At 42.2% G+C, this 17,801-nt stretch overlaps 1 protein-coding gene across 1 annotated transcript in view; it reads right to left on the bottom strand.

The window, feature by feature from the left end:
• LOC138733858 (transcription factor RFX3-like) overlaps positions 1-17,801 on the bottom strand; it is a 217,481-nt gene that overhangs the window by 108,846 nt on the left and 90,834 nt on the right. Inside the window, exon 2 of the mRNA XM_069881364.1 lies at positions 14,797-14,921. Coding sequence (XP_069737465.1) covers positions 14,797-14,913 — 117 coding nt within the window. The 5' untranslated portion in view covers positions 14,914-14,921. The remainder of the gene's footprint in view (positions 1-14,796; positions 14,922-17,801) is intronic.

Raw genomic sequence — 17,801 nt, 5'->3', positions numbered from 1 at the left:
AATGGCATGTCACGTAAATACAGCACAGAAAATATAGTTGCTAGCACTAATACAAAATTTTTATACATAATTAATAAGCAGAGATTGCTTAATTCTTAATTCACTCAGGTCTATCAACACTTATCCTTAACCATAAAACTATTCACATAATTATCATAAAACATATATAAACAATGTCTGTTGTTCTTAGCAAGTTAAAACTTGTGTTTCCACACTACAATTACAATTAAGATGATAATTATAAGTAATATAGCCAGAAGTTGTCCTGCTGGACAGTCAATCTCGATCCAGTCAAGTCCTCTGTGCCAGGTGCAATACATTGCCTGTAAAACAAAAGAAAACTTTCTCTGTCCTATTAAAAGGACGGGAAGATCCATCTGGTTAAGATTCGATGTGTTTTCTCAGAGTAATCCTGAGCCTCCCACGTATAAATGTTTTTGGGTTTGGTCAGTATCATTGGGACATTGCCAATATGAGGCAATTTTACCAAGACCAGTTGTTTAGGATATTATGTTATAGCCATCTAAAATCAACTGTCAATCTCCAATCCCCATTTGGCCTTTTTCCTGGCCAAATAGGTGAATTGTACGGGGAGTGTGTTTGTGATATTATGCCTTGGTTTTCCAAATCCTGCACCACCCCGTCAATTCCTTTTATCACTGCAGCTGGAAGTGGATACTGCTTTACATTAGTTAATTTAGAATGGGGAAGAGGAATTGAAACCTCCAATAAGGAAATATGTTTCACAGATGCCTGATTCATCTGTGGTTCAGGGGAAAATTCTAATGGATTTGTGTTATGAGCAAAACTCCAGACTGTACCGTCAGGGAGTTTCCACCGCCTTCCCTGTAACAAATCAAAACCTAAAATGTTTACATGGGTGGCACCAATCAAAACTCGTGTAAGGCACTGTTTCATTTGTCCTGGTAAGCCAATTCTAACAAGCACCGTGGGACATCGGTGTTTTATATTATCAATTCCCATAACTTCAATGTAAGGTTGGCCACCTTTTATGCCTAATAATTTAGCTGTCTTTTGTGACAACACTGATACTTGTGCACCAGTATCTATCAGAAATTCAACACAAGTTTTCTGCTTGCCAACAGGGAGAACAATAGTGGGGGAAGGAGTATTTAACAGAGTCTTAGCACCACATAATGGTTTTGTGAGCCATTGTATGGCCAGAACCCGAGCTTCAGGATGGCTCACTGCATGGCCCGGGAAATGGAGGTTTTTTGATTAGAGTCCTCCAGCTGGAAATTCCCTAGTTCTTCTGCTTCGCTTGAGGGAGAAGGAGCAGTGTGAACAGAGGGTAGGTCAGGGGGTTTGGGATACTGTCCCTTCACAGCCCGTAGCAGTTGTGTTAATTCTGCCACAGAAGCCTGTTGCAACATAGATTTTGATATGCCTGCACTGACTGCCTGCTGATAAGGATAATTCCATCCCACACCAGCTTTATTACCATAAGTAACTGCAGGGGCTCTGTGGTGCCACTCACGATTCCCTTGAAGGGATCGATCGGAGCCTCTAGCAACATTAGTATCCAGGAATCGTACTCTCTGATAAGATTCCCTGGGCTCATGTGGCTGAGGATTAGTGATCGACCACCCCATTCTCCTACTGTTATAATTGAGTTAACAACACAAAGTCCAAACGTGGATCAATTTACTATTTATTTTAGTTGGAAAGCAAAAGCAGCGCTGGGCGGCCGGGAAGTCGCAGCTCCACCAAGGCTCGCAAAGTTAGGTAAGCTGAGCAACCCCTTTTATACCCCTCCGAGTTCGTTTCACATCTTTGAAGATGCCCCCCCCCGTTCCTTTAGGGTACATGCAATCTCCATATGGCCAGATAATAAATCAGCTAAGTTTACAGAGTTGTCTCAGTTCAGCAGTCTTCAAGGTTGCAGTCCTGTTTCTCATCAAACAGTTCCTAACTCCCCTTCCTCCCTTTCTCCTTATCTCTGGGCAATTTGTTCCTTTCTCCACAAGGCCGCATTCTTTGAGCTGGCTAATCCACATCTGCTGAGGCCCGAGGTGATTTGTTGCTCTTGACTCTTGCTTCAGGAGGTTTCAGAAGGCTTGGTTGTAAATTCAGTAGATACTATCTATATACAAAACGTATATGGTCATGGTAACCTTTAGCTTTTAATTAAGATAGCATTGTGGCTTCATCTTTCTTACCAAACAAGATGTTCCTGTGCTTTGAAACAGAAAGATCGCTGCTCGTTTAGTTGGCTTGATCAGCAAATTACTTTCTGTTACTCATTACACTACCATAACTTATGATTTCCTGGATTACCTCATTCCATGTAGGAATGGCCTGGGCTCGTTGTTGCTGAGCATTCCTACCAAACTCCCTAGCTTTCTTTGCCTGCCGTATCCGATCCTGAATGCCTGCCACGTATGATTTCAGACTATCCGGTAACCCTTTTACCAGTGGGGTCAGTCTATCTGGATCCACTGGGGCCAGCATGGGAGAATTATGTATTAGTCCCCGCTCATACATAGCCTGAATACATGCAGCCTTCTGTATGTATGATGATAAATCAGAGAAACACGGGGTTTTGATTACCAAGGAATCTCCACGTTCCTGTGGATCAATGCCTCCAGCCCAATAAGCTGCACGGGCTGTCAGAGACCTATTTTCCTGCCCTGGAATTAAATTTAGAAACACAACAGGTATCCACCAGCTTCCTGATCACTCAACATAATACGATCTCCTCCCAGTTCAGCAACTCCACACATACTCAGACTCTGATTCTTGGGGTTTCCTTGCAAACTTTTCCTGTAAATTGGCTAATTCAGCCGGTGACCAAGGGGCTGTTCTGACCCTAACCACAGTTTCCTCCCCGACGCCATCTGCTGCCTGTTCAGTAGTAGTCTCCGTTTTGATAATAGGCCTCAGGGTCACTGTGCTGTTAGTCACATAACCATGATCGTCCTCACTATCTGAGTTCCAGATATGTCCATCCCATGTTTCAGGATCAGCTGCCACCACCAACTTCTGTATTTTCTTAGAGGCATTAGAGAGCAGTAGTTGGGATAACAACAAATTCAACTTAGTTTTTAAGGCTTGTTCTCTAAGCTCAACTTGCCTCAGATCCTCTGCTAACTTCCCCTTCTCCTGCTCGACACTCACAAGCTCCCAATTACAGGCTCTGAGAGTACTTTCCAAGCTAGTAGCTTGCTGCCTTAAATTCTCAGATTCCTGTTTATAATTCGCAGCTGTCTGCTTTTGCAATTCTAGTTCCTCCTTTTTAAACGATTCAACACTGTTTTGTCCAGTTCCTCTTGTAAATCCTTATATGAGGAGGTTGGGTTGAGCCTCCTTCTGAGCACAAGACAAATAAGCTCCTAACACTGCACAAATAACCCTTTTACCTTTTCCTTTCCTAGCTTTATTTTCCAGGCAAAGTTGCTCAATGCGTGAGACAATTTTGCCTTCATCTTTCCAGTTATGTTTTGTCCAATCTATCCCTTGTAGGGAGGGTTTACATTTAAATTTTTCCAAGAGCGTGTCTAGTGACATTGCAGACTGCTTATGTAATGGGTAACAGAGAGTAATTTGCCGATCAGGCCGACTAAACGAGCAACGGTGGTCTTTTTGTTTGACAAGAAAGGCGAAACCACAAAGCTATCCTAAACAAAGGCTAAAGGTTTCCATGACAATGTGTGCCTTGTATCTACTGATTTTGCAACCAAGCCCTTCGAAATCGCCTGAAGCAAACAAGTGAGGAAAGCCATGTACACAGAAGAAACCAAGGGGCGCTTTCTAACTTGGGGAGGGGGGGATAAAAGGGGCTGCTCAATTTACCTGAATTTGCGAGCCTTGGTGGAGCTGCGACTCCCCGGCCGCCCAGCGCTGCTTTTGTTTTCCTATCTGAATAAATAATCAATTGATCCACTTTTGGACTCTGGTTGTTTCAATTCAACCATAACAATTTTGGTGCCGTGACTCGGATCCAGACAGTTGGTTCGGGCTTCGACTCTGGGAGGACGCCCCATCTTCGGATGGTCCCGGAGGAGAGCTCCGATCTAACTCAGCTGGATTTTCTGAACGGAGATAGGAAAACAAACAAAAAAAAAGAAATACTGCAGTTCCCCGTAATTTTTGTGCACAAAGAGCCAAGCGAAGACTCGGAAAAGGAGTAAGTATATTGGGATACCGCTTGGTCAGGGATTTTGGGTACCCGGAGTGCGAGTGAGTGAGACGTCCAACGGACTTAGGAGTCCACCGGACGAAGTGAGTGTGGACCTCCAAATAGTGCGGTTCCCATTGTCCGCGAGGACGTGGGCCACGAACGGAGGGAAGTGAGAGGATTGTGTGTGAGAAGGCACTTTCGGAAGATGGGCCAGAAGAAGAGTAAAGCCTCTGGTTCCATGCAGGAGAAAAGGGGTGGGGGTGGGCTTCCTGATATACCCCTAGATAGCCCATTAGGATTAATGATTAAACATTGGGATAGTTTTCGCTCTCGAAGAGGGAAGTCCAAAGAGAAAATGATTCATTATTGTATGGAAGTATGGGGAGGTAAGCAGATAAGAACAGGCTTATATTGGCCAATTTATGGATCCTCTGAGGATTGGATATGTCAGCAATTAAATATATATGTTAACAGCAAACAACTCTTTAGTGAAGAGGAGAGTGAATATGCCTTTTTATGAATCTTGAGTAGAACTCAGACAGCAAATTTGTTCCCATTAAAAGAGAAAAGGAAATGGGGTGCTTATTAGAAGACCCACTAGGGATTGCTGAACGTTTTGACCAATTTCTCATCCCAATATTTACACCTGGGATGAGATGGAGTCCATCTTAAAGATTTTGTTTACTAATGAAGAGCGAGGAATGATCAGAACCGCAGGTATGAGGCACTGGGACCAGAGACACCAACACGGTCCTGCTGGAGATATAAAATGGCCCCCCGGCAATAGAATGTTTCTATTGCCACAAAAAAGGACACCTGCAGAAAAATTGTCGTAAGAGGCTGCAGGATGAGGAAATCTTTAAAGAAGATTAGAGGAGTCAGGGGGTCTATTTGCTGGGGACTCCTAAAGTTTCAGAGCCCTTGATAAAATTGAAATTGGGTCCTCAGCATGAGTGAGTTCCTTGTGGACTCGGGTGCCAAAAGATCAACTGTTCAGAGGTTGCCCTCTGGATGTGTCGAATCTAAAGACAAACTCCAAGTAATTGGTGCAAAGGGGGAACCTTTCAAGGTACCCCTGATAAGGAATGTAGCCATAGAAACTCCCAATAAATATGGGGTGGGAACATTCCTCTTGGTCCTGGAAGCCGAATACAACCTTTAGGGACGAGATTTAATGGTAGAATTGGGAATCAGTTTAGAAGCAGACCAAGAGAAATTGAAGGTAAAATTATGTTTTTTGACCGCGGAAGATGAAGCCAAAATTAATCCGGACACTCGGTATAGTCCAGGATTGGTGGGAAGATTAAATATCAAACCGATCACAATCTCTATGAAGGATCCGGACCAACCAATTAGGATTAGACAATACCCGATTTCTAGAGATGGAAGAGAAGGGTTACAGCCAATAATTGAGAGACTTTTGGCCCAAGGGCTTTTGGAACCCTGTATGTCTCCTCATAATGCTCCTATATTACCGGTGAAGAAATTGGACGGGTCCTATCGCTTAGTACAAGATTTGAGAGCTGTAAACGAGCAAACGATTACCCGGTTTCCTGTAGTGGCCAACCCCCACACTATACTAAACCAATTAAGTCCAGACTATAAATGGTATAGTGTTATAGACTTAAAGGACGCCTTTTGGGCTTGTCCCTTACAAGAAAAATGTAGAGATTATTTTGCATTCGAATGGGAGGACCCTAAAACACATAGAAAACAACAATTACGATGGACTGTATTGCCCCAGGGATTTACAGAATCCCCAAACTTATTTGGGCAGGCCTTGGAACAACTCTTAGAATCTTATGAATTAACTGAAGGCCTGATTTTGATCCAGTATGTAGATGACTTGTTGGTTGCCGGGAAGGCCCAAGAAGAGGTTAGAGCCGAAAGTATCAAATTGTTGAATTATTTTTAGGCCTTAAGGGGTTGAAAGTTTCAAAATCTAAATTACAATTTACAGAAGAAGAGGTAAAATATTTGGGACACTGGCTTACGAAGGGATACAAGAAACTGGATCCCGAAAGAATAAAAGGAATATTATCTCTAACTACACCCAGTAACAAGGGACAGATAAGACAATTATTAGGATTATTGGGGTATTGTCGACAGTGGATAGAGAACTATAGTAGCAAGGTAAAATTTTTGTATGAAAAACTGACCAAAGATGGGTTGGTAAAATGGACTCCCGAAGATGAAAGTCATTGGGAAGCGATACAAAGAGATTTAATAGAGGCACCTGTCCTTAGTTTACCCCGATATTCGTAAACCCTTTCAACTTTTTATCAGTGTAGATAATGGGACAGCGTATGGGGTTTTAACCCAAGGATGGGCAGGGCAGAGAAAACCTGTGGGGTATTATTCAAAGATACTGGACCCTGTCAGCCGAGGGTGGCCCACCTGTTTACAAGCAATAGTGGCCACAGCATTATTAGTAGAAGAAGTCAGAAAAGTCACCCTGGGAGTTGAATTAAAGGTATATACGCCCCATAACATACACGGAGTACTGCAACAATGAGCCGATAAATGGCTTACTGACAGCCAACTGTTAAAATATGAAGGGATTTTGATTAATTCCCCTAAACTAGAGATAGAGACCACCTCTATCCAGAACCCAGCTCAATATCTCTATGGGGAACCCAGAGAAGATTTAACACATGATTGCCTCCAGGTAATAAACCTACAGACTAAAATAAGGGAGGATTTGGAGGAAGAAGAATTAAATGAGGGAGAGAAACTGTTTGTAGACGGCTCCTCAAGGGTGATTGAGGGACAATGGAAATCTGGGTATGCTGTTATAGATGGGCACACCTTTCAGATAAAAGAATCAGGACCATTAAATAGAACTTGGTCCACACAGCCATGTGAATTATATGCCTTGTTGAGAGCTTTAAGGCTAATAGGGAACAAGATTGGAACTATATACACAGATTCAAAATGTGCTTTTGGGGTGGTACATACTTTTGGGAAAATCTGGGAAGAGAGGGGTTTGATTAATACCCAGGGAAAAGGACTAGTTCATGAAAAACTAATTCTAGAAGTTTTAAAAGCATTAAGGACCCCCCTCAAGATAGCAGTAGTCCATGTAAAAGGACACCAAAGGGGATTAAGCCCTACCGTCAGGGGAAATAACTTAGCAGACGCAGAAGCTAAATGGGCTGCACTATTAGTGGTACAGACACAAACTGTAGGAGAAGAACCTGAGAAGCTAAGAGTAGGTAAGACATTTACTCTCCAGGAACTAGAGAAATTGAAACTAATTGGGGCCAAAAGAAATGGTGATAAATGACTATTACCTGACAGCCGAGAGGTCCTTCCAAAAGGACTAGCAAGAGGAATATTACATAAACTACATCTTAAAACTCACTGGGGAGTCCAAGCCTTGGTAGACCAATTTGAAACACATTATACTTGTATCGGACTACACTGTGTGGCTAAAAAGATTTTAGAAGGATGCCTAACGTGTCATAAAGTAAATAAATGACAACTCAGAGAGAATATTCAAGGAGGGCATGAATTGGCTAAAAGGCCCTTTGAAAAAGTACAAATAGATTTTACTGAACTACCAAAGGTCGGGAGATACCAGTATTTATTGGTTCTGGTGGATCACCTTACTTATTTTGTGGAAGCCTTCCCCGTAATTAGGGCTACAGCAAAAACAGTGATTAAAATAAATTATTCCTAGATATGGAACCATTGCTGTTATTGACTCAGACTGAGGCCCACATTTTATTTCCAAAATAATAAAAGAAACAACCGAATTATTCGGACCACACACCCTGGCATCCACAAAGTTCTGGAAAAGTGGAAAGGATGAATGGAGAAATTAAAAAGCATTTAACTAAATTAATGGTAGAGACAAAAATGAGTTGGGTTAAGTGCTTACCACTAGCCTTACTCCATATTAGAACTCAACCAAGAACTGATACTGGTATATCCCCTTTTGACATGTTATATGGAATGCCTTATGACTTTGGAATGTTAATAGAACATCCAAAAGTTGAAGATAAAATTTTAACAGAATATATTTTGGAACTTTCAAAAAGAAGACACGAGCTTAGAAGAAACGGTCTGGTAGCACAGAGACCTCCTTTGGACATTTCCATACACTGAATAAAGCCTGGGGATCAGGTTTTAATTAAAACTTGGAAAGAAACCTCCCTAACACCCCATTGGGAAGGGCCTTTCGTTGTTTTACTCACTACAGATACTGCTGTACGGACCGCAGAAAAAGGATGGATGCATGCCAGTAGAGTCAAGGGACCTGTGTACCCAGAAAAATGGACTGTGGCATCTGAACCAGGGGATCTTCGATTGAAGATTCAAAGGAGGAATCAAAATACTGATGAATGAGTTACCCCAGGGAGAAGTAAGACACAGCCTGTGTCAGTGGTTCCAGGTGTCTCCTCAAAACTCCTCACGAAAGAAATTGAAATACCCGAGACTCCTAGGATTGAGAACCTTTTTTGGAATACCGTGTCTGAAACCACCCCTCTCTCGGGACATTGGGCTTGGGTGATTTGCAAATGTCTAAGGTGTGATAAGAAGTGTCTCTGTGTCTCATTTAAAAGACAGTCTTATTGCATGAAATGTCGCAGTAATACCATATATGTTGAAGAAGGAATACAGGCAGAGATCTGTACAATATTTTGTAGGTGGGAACAGTTGATACCCGAACTTTGGGAAGTATATGAGGCTGATTGGCATAAAGTGTAAAAAGGTGTGCTGTGAGGTTTGCTTGGAAAAGGCTTTGTAGCGAAACAAATGAATTTTGAAATAATTCAATAAGAACCAGGGATCCTTTAAGCAGGTCAAGGCGGAGGATTGCGTTGAGTCCACATGGCACCGTAAATACAGGAGGATTAAAGAGACAACCTAAGACTTCCCTGAAGAGCCAACGAGCCAACCTAAGACTTCCCTGAAGAGCCAACGAGCCAACACTGCCACAAGTACGATCACACCAACTAATGGGCAGGAGAATTTCACGGCCCCGGCACCTCTAAAGGTTTCCAGTAAAATAGAAGAAAGTGAACCTTTATGGTCTGTGATGCGAGCGGCCTATCAGGCTCTGAACACCACCAATCCCACCTTTACAAATTCTTGTTGGTTATGCTATGACATAAAACCCCTTTTTATGAAGGGATGGCCATAACATCTCCTTTTAATACCTCTATAGAGGACAATCCTCCCGAATGTAACTAAAAGTTGGGATAACCCTCCAACAAGTTAAAGGAAGGGGTTGGTGTGTGAGAAAAATAAAGTGGAATGCACTATGTGCCAACCATACGCAAAATTTTACACATGATGTCAAATGGGTTTTACCAAGTCCGGGAGCCTGGTGGGTATGTTCCATAACTGGATTGACACCGTGTTTATCTATTGCTGTCCTCAAAGGAACAGAATTCTGTGTGCAGGTTACTGTGATACCTAGAATCCTCCTACATGAAGAAGAATCCATGTATTTACACTGGAACCATTTGGGACATAAAATTAGTAAAAGAGAGCCAATAACAGCAATCACTCTGGCTACCCTATTTGGTTGGGGGGTTGCGGGGACTGCCACTGGGATAACCTCGTTGGTCCAACAACATCAAGGCCTAACTTCCCTAAGAGCTGCGGTAGATGAGGACCTAGCCCGAATACAGAAATCTATTTCTTACCTAGAGAAATCACTAACCTCATTATCGGAGGTAGTCTTGCAAAATCGAAGGGGGTTGGAACTTTTGTTTTTACAACAGGGAGGATTGTGTGCTGCCTTAGGTGAAGAATGTTGCTTTTATGCTGACCATACTGGAGTAGTCAGAGATTCGGATGGCTAAATTAAGAGAAGGATTAGAAAAGAGAAAACGAGAACGAGAGGCCCAATCCACCTGGTATGAGTCTTGGTTTAATCAATCACCATGGCTAACCACCTTGATTTCTACCTTGGCAGGACCTCTCATTATGTTGCTATTGGCTCTCACCTTTGGACCTTGTGTTATTAATAAACTTGTAACCTTTGTTAAAAGCAGGTTGGAGAAGGTACAATTAATGGTGATGAAGCAGTCAGAACTCGAAATGACAATTTCACCCAACGAAAATCATGACCTGGATGCCGCTCGTGAAGTATTATCCAGGTTTGATCGGCAAATTACGGGTAAACAAAAGAAAGGGGGGATTGTAATGGGTAATAGAGAGTAATTTGCCGATCAGGCCGACTAAACGAGCAACGGTGGTCTTTTTGTTTGACAAGAAAGGCGAAACCACAAAGCTATCCTAAACAAAGGCTAAAGGTTTCCATGACAATGTGTGCCTTGTATCTACTGATTTTGCAACCAAGCCCTTTGAAATCGCCTGAAGCAAACAAGTGAGGAAAGCCACCTACACAGAAGAAACCAAGGGGCGCTTTCTAACTTGGGGCGGGGGGGATAAAAGGGGCTGCTCAATTTACCTGAATTTGCGAGCCTTGGTGGAGCTGCGACTCCCCGGCCGCCCAGCGCTGCTTTTGTTTTCCTATCTGAATAAATAATCAATTGATCCACTTTTGGACTCTGGTTGTTTCAATTCAACCATAACACTTAGAAGGCTGGTCTCCCAGGATTTGCTGAGGAAAACTCTGTTTTAACAGGTTTGGCCAGACTAATTTGGCTAGGTGCAATCCCCCTTGCGATCCAACAACCCTCAGGGGTTAGCCTGGGGTGCTGGGGGCGGCTGAAATTGAACTTAGAGTGATGCCCAATTAAACAAGTACAGTCTCAACAAAGCAACACAGTAGAATTGGGGTATTTTTCCCCTTTTAACGAACACAAAGTCCGCTAGTCTAGACAGACTGGAAAATGGGTGCGGATAAGGGACCGTATTTACTTATCTGGTAAAGCCCAAAACCATGATCAGTCCATAAGACCCGAAGGTCAGGCAGTAAAATTTACCACCCTCAAATAGATGCACAATGATCGGTTGTGACAAAATCCATCTGGTAAGCATTGAGCAACCACCCCTGCAGGAAGGTGTGCCTAAAATATAAAATACTGTGCTACTAATTAGTGACCCTGCTCTCCGCGCCAATTTTTCTGTCACACCCTGAGGCAGAGAGAGTAGGACCCAGAATTGTATTTAAACATTTAGTTTATTACCTATAATGTTACAATTCTAAGTCAAGAATATAAGCTTAAGTCTAGACCAATATTAGCATCCTATAAGGGTTTGGAAAGGGCTATACGACCTGTACGGAGTTCAGTGATAGAGTCTTTAGAGTTTCCTCAAAGCTGCTGCGAGTGAAGTTTCTGCAAACATTCAGGTGCTTGTGGATTGTTGATGACGTCGATGGGGGGTCTCAGACCAGCTGAGAGGGAGCTCCAATTTATGCTTGCTCCTCTCATTCTATTATAGTCCGTTCTGTAGTGATAACATCTGGGGTGCCAGTCAGCCCAATCTTATCGGTGGCACCAATGGTAGGGGCCCAACCCCCACCAGTGTGTAGGAATCCAGAGAACTCCAGGGTCCTAGATCAGGATGTTTCCATAAACAGAAAACTCATAGTAATACTTTTGTTTTGAGCATCACCTCTGAGTCTTGTTTTGTTTCACAGTTATGATGTACCTCCACATACCTTTGTTGGTATGTGTGTGTGTGGGGGTGACCATGGGCCAGTTTGGTCATCCTGATAGGAAAACAAGTAGCAGAGACATAATTGCCCATTCTCCCCTACTTATCCTTGCTGCACAGATGGGCTTTGATATGGCCGCTGATGTGGAGTGGCCACCAGACCTCCGTCTGGCCCCTCTCCACACCGACTCAGCAAAGCAGCAGCCCTCTTCATCAGCTTCTGGGGTGGGGGGAGGATATGACAACCTGTACATGCTGGGGAAGTAGCCAGCTGGAAAGCAGCTTTGCAGAAAAGGACCTGTGGGTCCTGGTAGACACCAAGCTGAACATGAGCCAGCAGTGTGCCCTTGCCACAAAGAGGGCTAATGGTATCCTTGGGCTGCATCAGGCAAAGTATTGCCTGTAGGTCCAGGTAGGTGATCCTTCCTCTTTATTCAGCACCAGTTGAGTACTGTGTACCTGGAGTCCTGTGTCCAGTTCTGGGCTCCCAGCTGGGACTGTTTAGCCTAGACAAGAGAAGGCTTGGGGCAAGAAGAATCTTATCAGCATATATAAATACATGAAGAGAAGGTATATAGAAGGTGGAGCCAGGCTCTTTTCAGTGGTGCCCAGCGACAGGACGAGAGACAACGGGCACAAATGGAAACACCAGAGGTTCCATCTGAACATAAGGAAGCACTTTTTTACTGTGACAGTGACTGAGCACTGGAGCAGGTTACCCAGAGAGATTGTGGAGTCTCCCTCCTTGGAGATATTCAAAAGCCATCTGGACGCGGTCCTGGGCAACCGTCTCTAGGTGGCCCTCCTTGAGCAGGGACTTGGACAAGATGACCTCCAGAGGTCCCTTTCAACCACAACCATTCTGTGATTCTGTAAAAAATGAAAACCTCGCTGCCAACACCAGCCACGCACCCTATTGTTGACCTGCAGGATCCATCCCCTCATCCTCAAGCTCTTTCCCCTCACCAGTAAGATCAAGAAGAATATCTCCAAGGCCCCTATGTCCTTGACCATTGCCCCCACAGTCATATCACCACACCTGATGCTTTCCAGATAGGTCTCCCTTGGCAGTATCATTGGTGCCCACATGGAAGAGCGGCAGAGATTAATAGCTTGAGAGCCAGAGAAGCCTTAGCAGGTTTTCAACAGTGTCCCACATCCAAGACCCCAGCAAGCAAACCTCCCTAAACAATTGGTCAGTTCAGCACATGGGAGTCTCCATCCCCCTCAGCAATGAGTCCTCACTACTGCATGACTTGGGTTCCACCAGCATGGATGGTTTTATTGACAGATCTCCCAGCTCCTCATCTGCTATGAATACGGTGCTTCTATTTTGTAGTTGCAAATCTTCAGGTGGAAAAGGAGCCTTCCTCCCAGTGCCAGAAGTCACAAGCTTCCACCCTCCACCATCATGGGAGTCTCCACTTCACAACCCAATAAGCGCAAACTGCTCCTGCTCCTCCTTCAGTACAGCTGGGGGTTCAGGCTCTTGAAGCTACAGGATTTCAGAGGAGAACCAGTTGATCTCTTTCTCATCATCTCTGATGCTGTGTAGTCTGCTGCACAGCATTCTGTGATTCAGTGATTTCAGCCAATTCTTAAATTAGTAGGGATGTACTTTGAGCGAGTACACAAAGCTAAGCATTTAAATTCATATTAAGTACCCAATGCTTAAAGGTTTTGACAAAATGTTTTTGGGGTTTTGTCGTTTTTTTTTGGGGGGGTGGTTATAAACAAAGAAGCAAATTCATTCTGAGGTATATATATACGTAAAAGTGATATGAATGGAAATATGAGACATTATAAACTGAGTCTGTATACCAGGAAAAATTATTAGTGAAACATATGAAGCAGTTAAACAGCATTGCCAAGAAATGAAGAAAAATTAGTCACCTTAAATTTTAAAACTAAACTTAACAAAATGCTAGAAATTTTAGTTTGGATAACAGTATTTCACTAGCACAGAAAAAGACTTGGATAATTTAACAAGTAAGTCTCAGGTTTAATAGTGTTGATTTTGAAATGACTGTAAAGCCGAATTTTGTTGAAAAAGAACATCAGATTTCACCCAAAGAACCTAAAACAGTGACAGTGGAATGGAGGAGAAGTGGAGAGGGAGGTGCTGATCTCTTTTCCCTGGTATCCTGTGACAGGATGAGTGGGAATAATTCAAAGCTGCATCGGGGACGTTCAGACTAGATATTAGGAAACATTTCTTTATTGGGAGGATGATCAAACACCGGAACAGGCTTCCTAGAGAGATGTTCAATGCCTCAGACCTGTCAGTGTTTAAGCGGCATTTGGACAATGCTTTCCATCAGCCCTGAAATGGTCAGGCAATTGGACTAGATGACCATTGTAGGTCCCTTCCAACTGGAAGAAATAACTTTTTTTTTAAATAAGATAAGTTACGCATATTAAAGGAGTCTTGGACAAAAGTCATAGCTTTTCACATTCAGTTCCTGTTTTCTAACTGTACTTCCCTCCTTAACCTTCCCATGCACCACTCCCTCTAATATTGGTGCAGTTGCATAGGTGATTAATGATGTCACAGAAGTGTGTGCTGAGCTGGCTGCTTCAGAAGCCCATTTAATTCTCTGGCAAATCCAAATTATGCATTACATATGATTTTACTTCAAATACCTTTCTGCAGTTGGCAAGAACTGCTTATAGGTACAAAATGACATTGCTTTTGTATTTTACATCTATATTGTATTTAGTTTAAAAAAATTCCATATTCCTTATTGACATTTTGAAGGAATAAATGTGACAATTCAGTTACTTAAACGAATGCAATTTTTAATGAGATATTGCACACATTTCATAGTAATCTGCTTTTAGAATCATGCATATGCATTTCTGGTGGTTGCCAGATATTCTAGGTCAAGAAATGAACCCTGAAAACTGCATGCTTATGTAGCTATTTTAGTTACAGCAAATTAAAATTGAATAAAACAGTGTAAAACAGTTGCATTTGCAGCCTTGTACAAAGTCATTTCTTCACTACGTCTGTTGAAATGCATCATTCTGTCTTGCCAGGGTTTTTTGTTTTCCCAAAATTAACAGACACCTACCTGTTGCTGAACTGGTACCTGCTGTACTACCTGTGTGGGCACTGCTTCCTGGCCAGCCACAGATGCCTGTAAAGTCACAGTCGAACCTGTGTCCGACCCAGTCTCTGATGTCTGCATCGTGGTCTCTGAATAAAATTAAAATGTAAAATTAAAAGTTCAGCAGAAACTTCTTTGCTTTTTGTCACTTATCCTTATTCAGATCTTAAAAGAAAAATATTCACTCAAATTGAATCTGGGGAATAGCTGAAGATTTTTTCACATACTATTACATGAGTACATGGACATACTTCATTTATTTTTCCTTTTTTAAAATGCTGCTTTGGCCTAAATTATTTTAAAAAATCATTTTATATATTATTGCTTTGACTAATCTAAGGTCTGCTTAGAGCTTGCAGGACATCAAGAAGAGAATACTATAAGCTTTGAAATTAATGAATTTTTTTCTAACAGTTTACAGTCTGCTTTGCAACAGCAAATACACTTATCGAGCCAGAAGCAATATGCACACGAACCTACTTACTGCTTTGAGGTAAAGAACTTTTAGAAAAAAATCCATTCACGGACCTGATTCTTCTCTAACTACAGTTGCATACATTAGGCGCAACTATTGTCAAATTTTGAGAGGAGACTCAAAACCTTATACCATATTAAGACAACACACTTTAAGCTACCTATATACACAAACATAATTCTGGAAGCTGCACATATAAATGTTTAGTTCTTAATTAAGCATGCCTTCACAAAAAGACTTGCAATAATCTGAATACTTGCAATAATCTTGCAATTAAACTGAACACTGAAAACATTTCATACCAACTCATCACAATTCTAAAGAACTAAAAGTAATTTCTATAGTAATCACAACAGAGGCAAATTACAGTACCTCCAATATTGTCAGCTTTCAGAAAGAACTAACATACACTGAATAAAGTGTACTGTAAGAACACAATGGGTGAAATATGCAATGCCAGAAAAAAATTTCTCTTCGTTTTCTTCCCTGAAACACTTCAAATCCTTATGTACTGAAATATTCATAGTTTTCTCTTACCTTACTTGCACTCAAAATATCTTATTTAATAATGTAAATGAACAGAAACTTTTCTCACTTCTTTATGTGACTTCAGGAAACACTCATAAAAATCAGAAATAAGTCAAAGACCTCCCATCAGCTTGTAAATGACTACCCATTCTTCAAAGCTCTCTTTTTTCTGATTTACTGAGTTGCACTATGAGTTCTTCATATTCAAATGCTGATTTAAAGCTCTAGCAGGTGATAAAATGAGGGGCTGCAACCTGAAAAGAAGACCCTGAAAATCATTTTTAAGGTCATGGTGAAAAAGTGACTCAAGTAAGCTTGCTTTAGCAGAAAGTTTTAATGTAATCACTGGAGTTATAAACAGGGATTTTATCCCTATTAAAATACAGAGACACACACTGGAAAAGTACATAAGGTTGTGGCACTGACATTTTAAGAGGAATATTCACAATCTAGATGGAGCACAGAAATGGTCCAAGCGCAAAATAGGGTCACCTACAGCAAGTTGCTCAGGGCCATGTCCAGTTAGGTTCTTAATATATCCAAGGATAGAGACTCCATAACATATTTAAACAACCTGGTACAGTCCAAGTAGAGAGGAAGGATCAACCTCAACCTCCTAGCAGTGCTCTTCCTAATATATCCAGGCACACTGTTGGCCTTTTTTGCCATGAGGGTGCATTGCTGGCTCACGTTCAGCTTCTTGTCCACCAGTACATCCATTTCCTTCTCTGCAAAGCTACTTTCTAGCTAGTCAGCCTGCAGACTGTACTGTCACCTGGAGCAAGTACTCCCCAAATGCAGGACTATGTGTTTCCACTTGTTGAATTTCATGAGATTCTTCTCTACCCAGTTCTCCAGCCTGTCAAGGTCTCTCTGAATGGTAGCAAAACATCTGGTATATCAGCCACACGTGTCAGTTTTGTATTATCTGTAAACTTGCTGAGGATGAACTCTGTCCTATTTTCCAGGTCATTAATGAAGACAGCAAAAATTATTAGTCCCAGTATAGAATCCTGGGGGACATCATTAGTGACTAGCTTTCAACTGAATTTTGATCCTCTGGGCCTGGCCATCCAGTCAGTTCCAGTCTACCTCACTGCCCATTAAACAACATCCACTGTTTTCCCCTTATACACCAAGCTACTTGCCTTACTGTAGAAGGCTTATCAAGCATTCTGTTTCTTGGTGCCCAAGGTGAGGAGGTGAATCGGGCCAAACCAAACTGAACCAGACCCCTCTGAATCACTCCAGATCGTTTGCCCACCTAACTTGCTCAGATAGTTGCTCAGCCGGGAATGCAGGAAAAAAAAGTCTGTGCTGTGAGGCTCAGTGCAGGTAGCAGCTCAGCCAGCAGCTTTGGCCAGCTCTGCTGATAAGGTTCACTTGGCAGAGTGGCAGCACTGAAAGCCTGAAGCTCCTTTTTCAAAGCTTATCAGGGTGAGATTTGCAAAGTGCAACTAGAAAGTGCTATAGTTTTTTTTTCCTTGAGAGCTGAAGGGTTGGAAATTAAAGCAAGCAGCTGGTTTTTGCTGCCTTTGAGAAAATTATTTTAAGTGGCAGGGCCTGATCGACAGGCCTGAAATGATATGGGTGACCCATGGATGAGTTGTATTACATTGCTATGCGCACTGTTCAGTCTGTAACTTTCCACACTGCTATTATCAGTGTGATTGTGCTGTGCTATTCTTAGTGCAAGAAAGGGTGAGAAAGAGAGGCAGTGAGCAGCTGGAGCCAGAGACTCCATTTTTTGGGGGTGATGTAAATTGTTTGTTCAATGGTATAAAAGCTAAGCCCCTTGCAGCAAGGGTGGGGAGACAAGCCGTTACTGTTAACTTGTGGTTGATCACTACTAATAATTTATTTTCTTTCTTGCTGTAATAACTTGAGTAAAACTTGATTTCACTGAGTATTTGAGAATCTGGGCTTTTATGATGATTTTTGCTAAAAGCTCCTCTTTGTGGTAAAA

This window comes from Phaenicophaeus curvirostris (assembly GCF_032191515.1).
Source record: "Phaenicophaeus curvirostris isolate KB17595 chromosome Z unlocalized genomic scaffold, BPBGC_Pcur_1.0 scaffold_52, whole genome shotgun sequence".
NCBI classification, from domain to species: Eukaryota; Metazoa; Chordata; class Aves; order Cuculiformes; family Cuculidae; genus Phaenicophaeus; species Phaenicophaeus curvirostris.
This window is presented reverse-complemented; position numbering and strand designations above follow the sequence as displayed.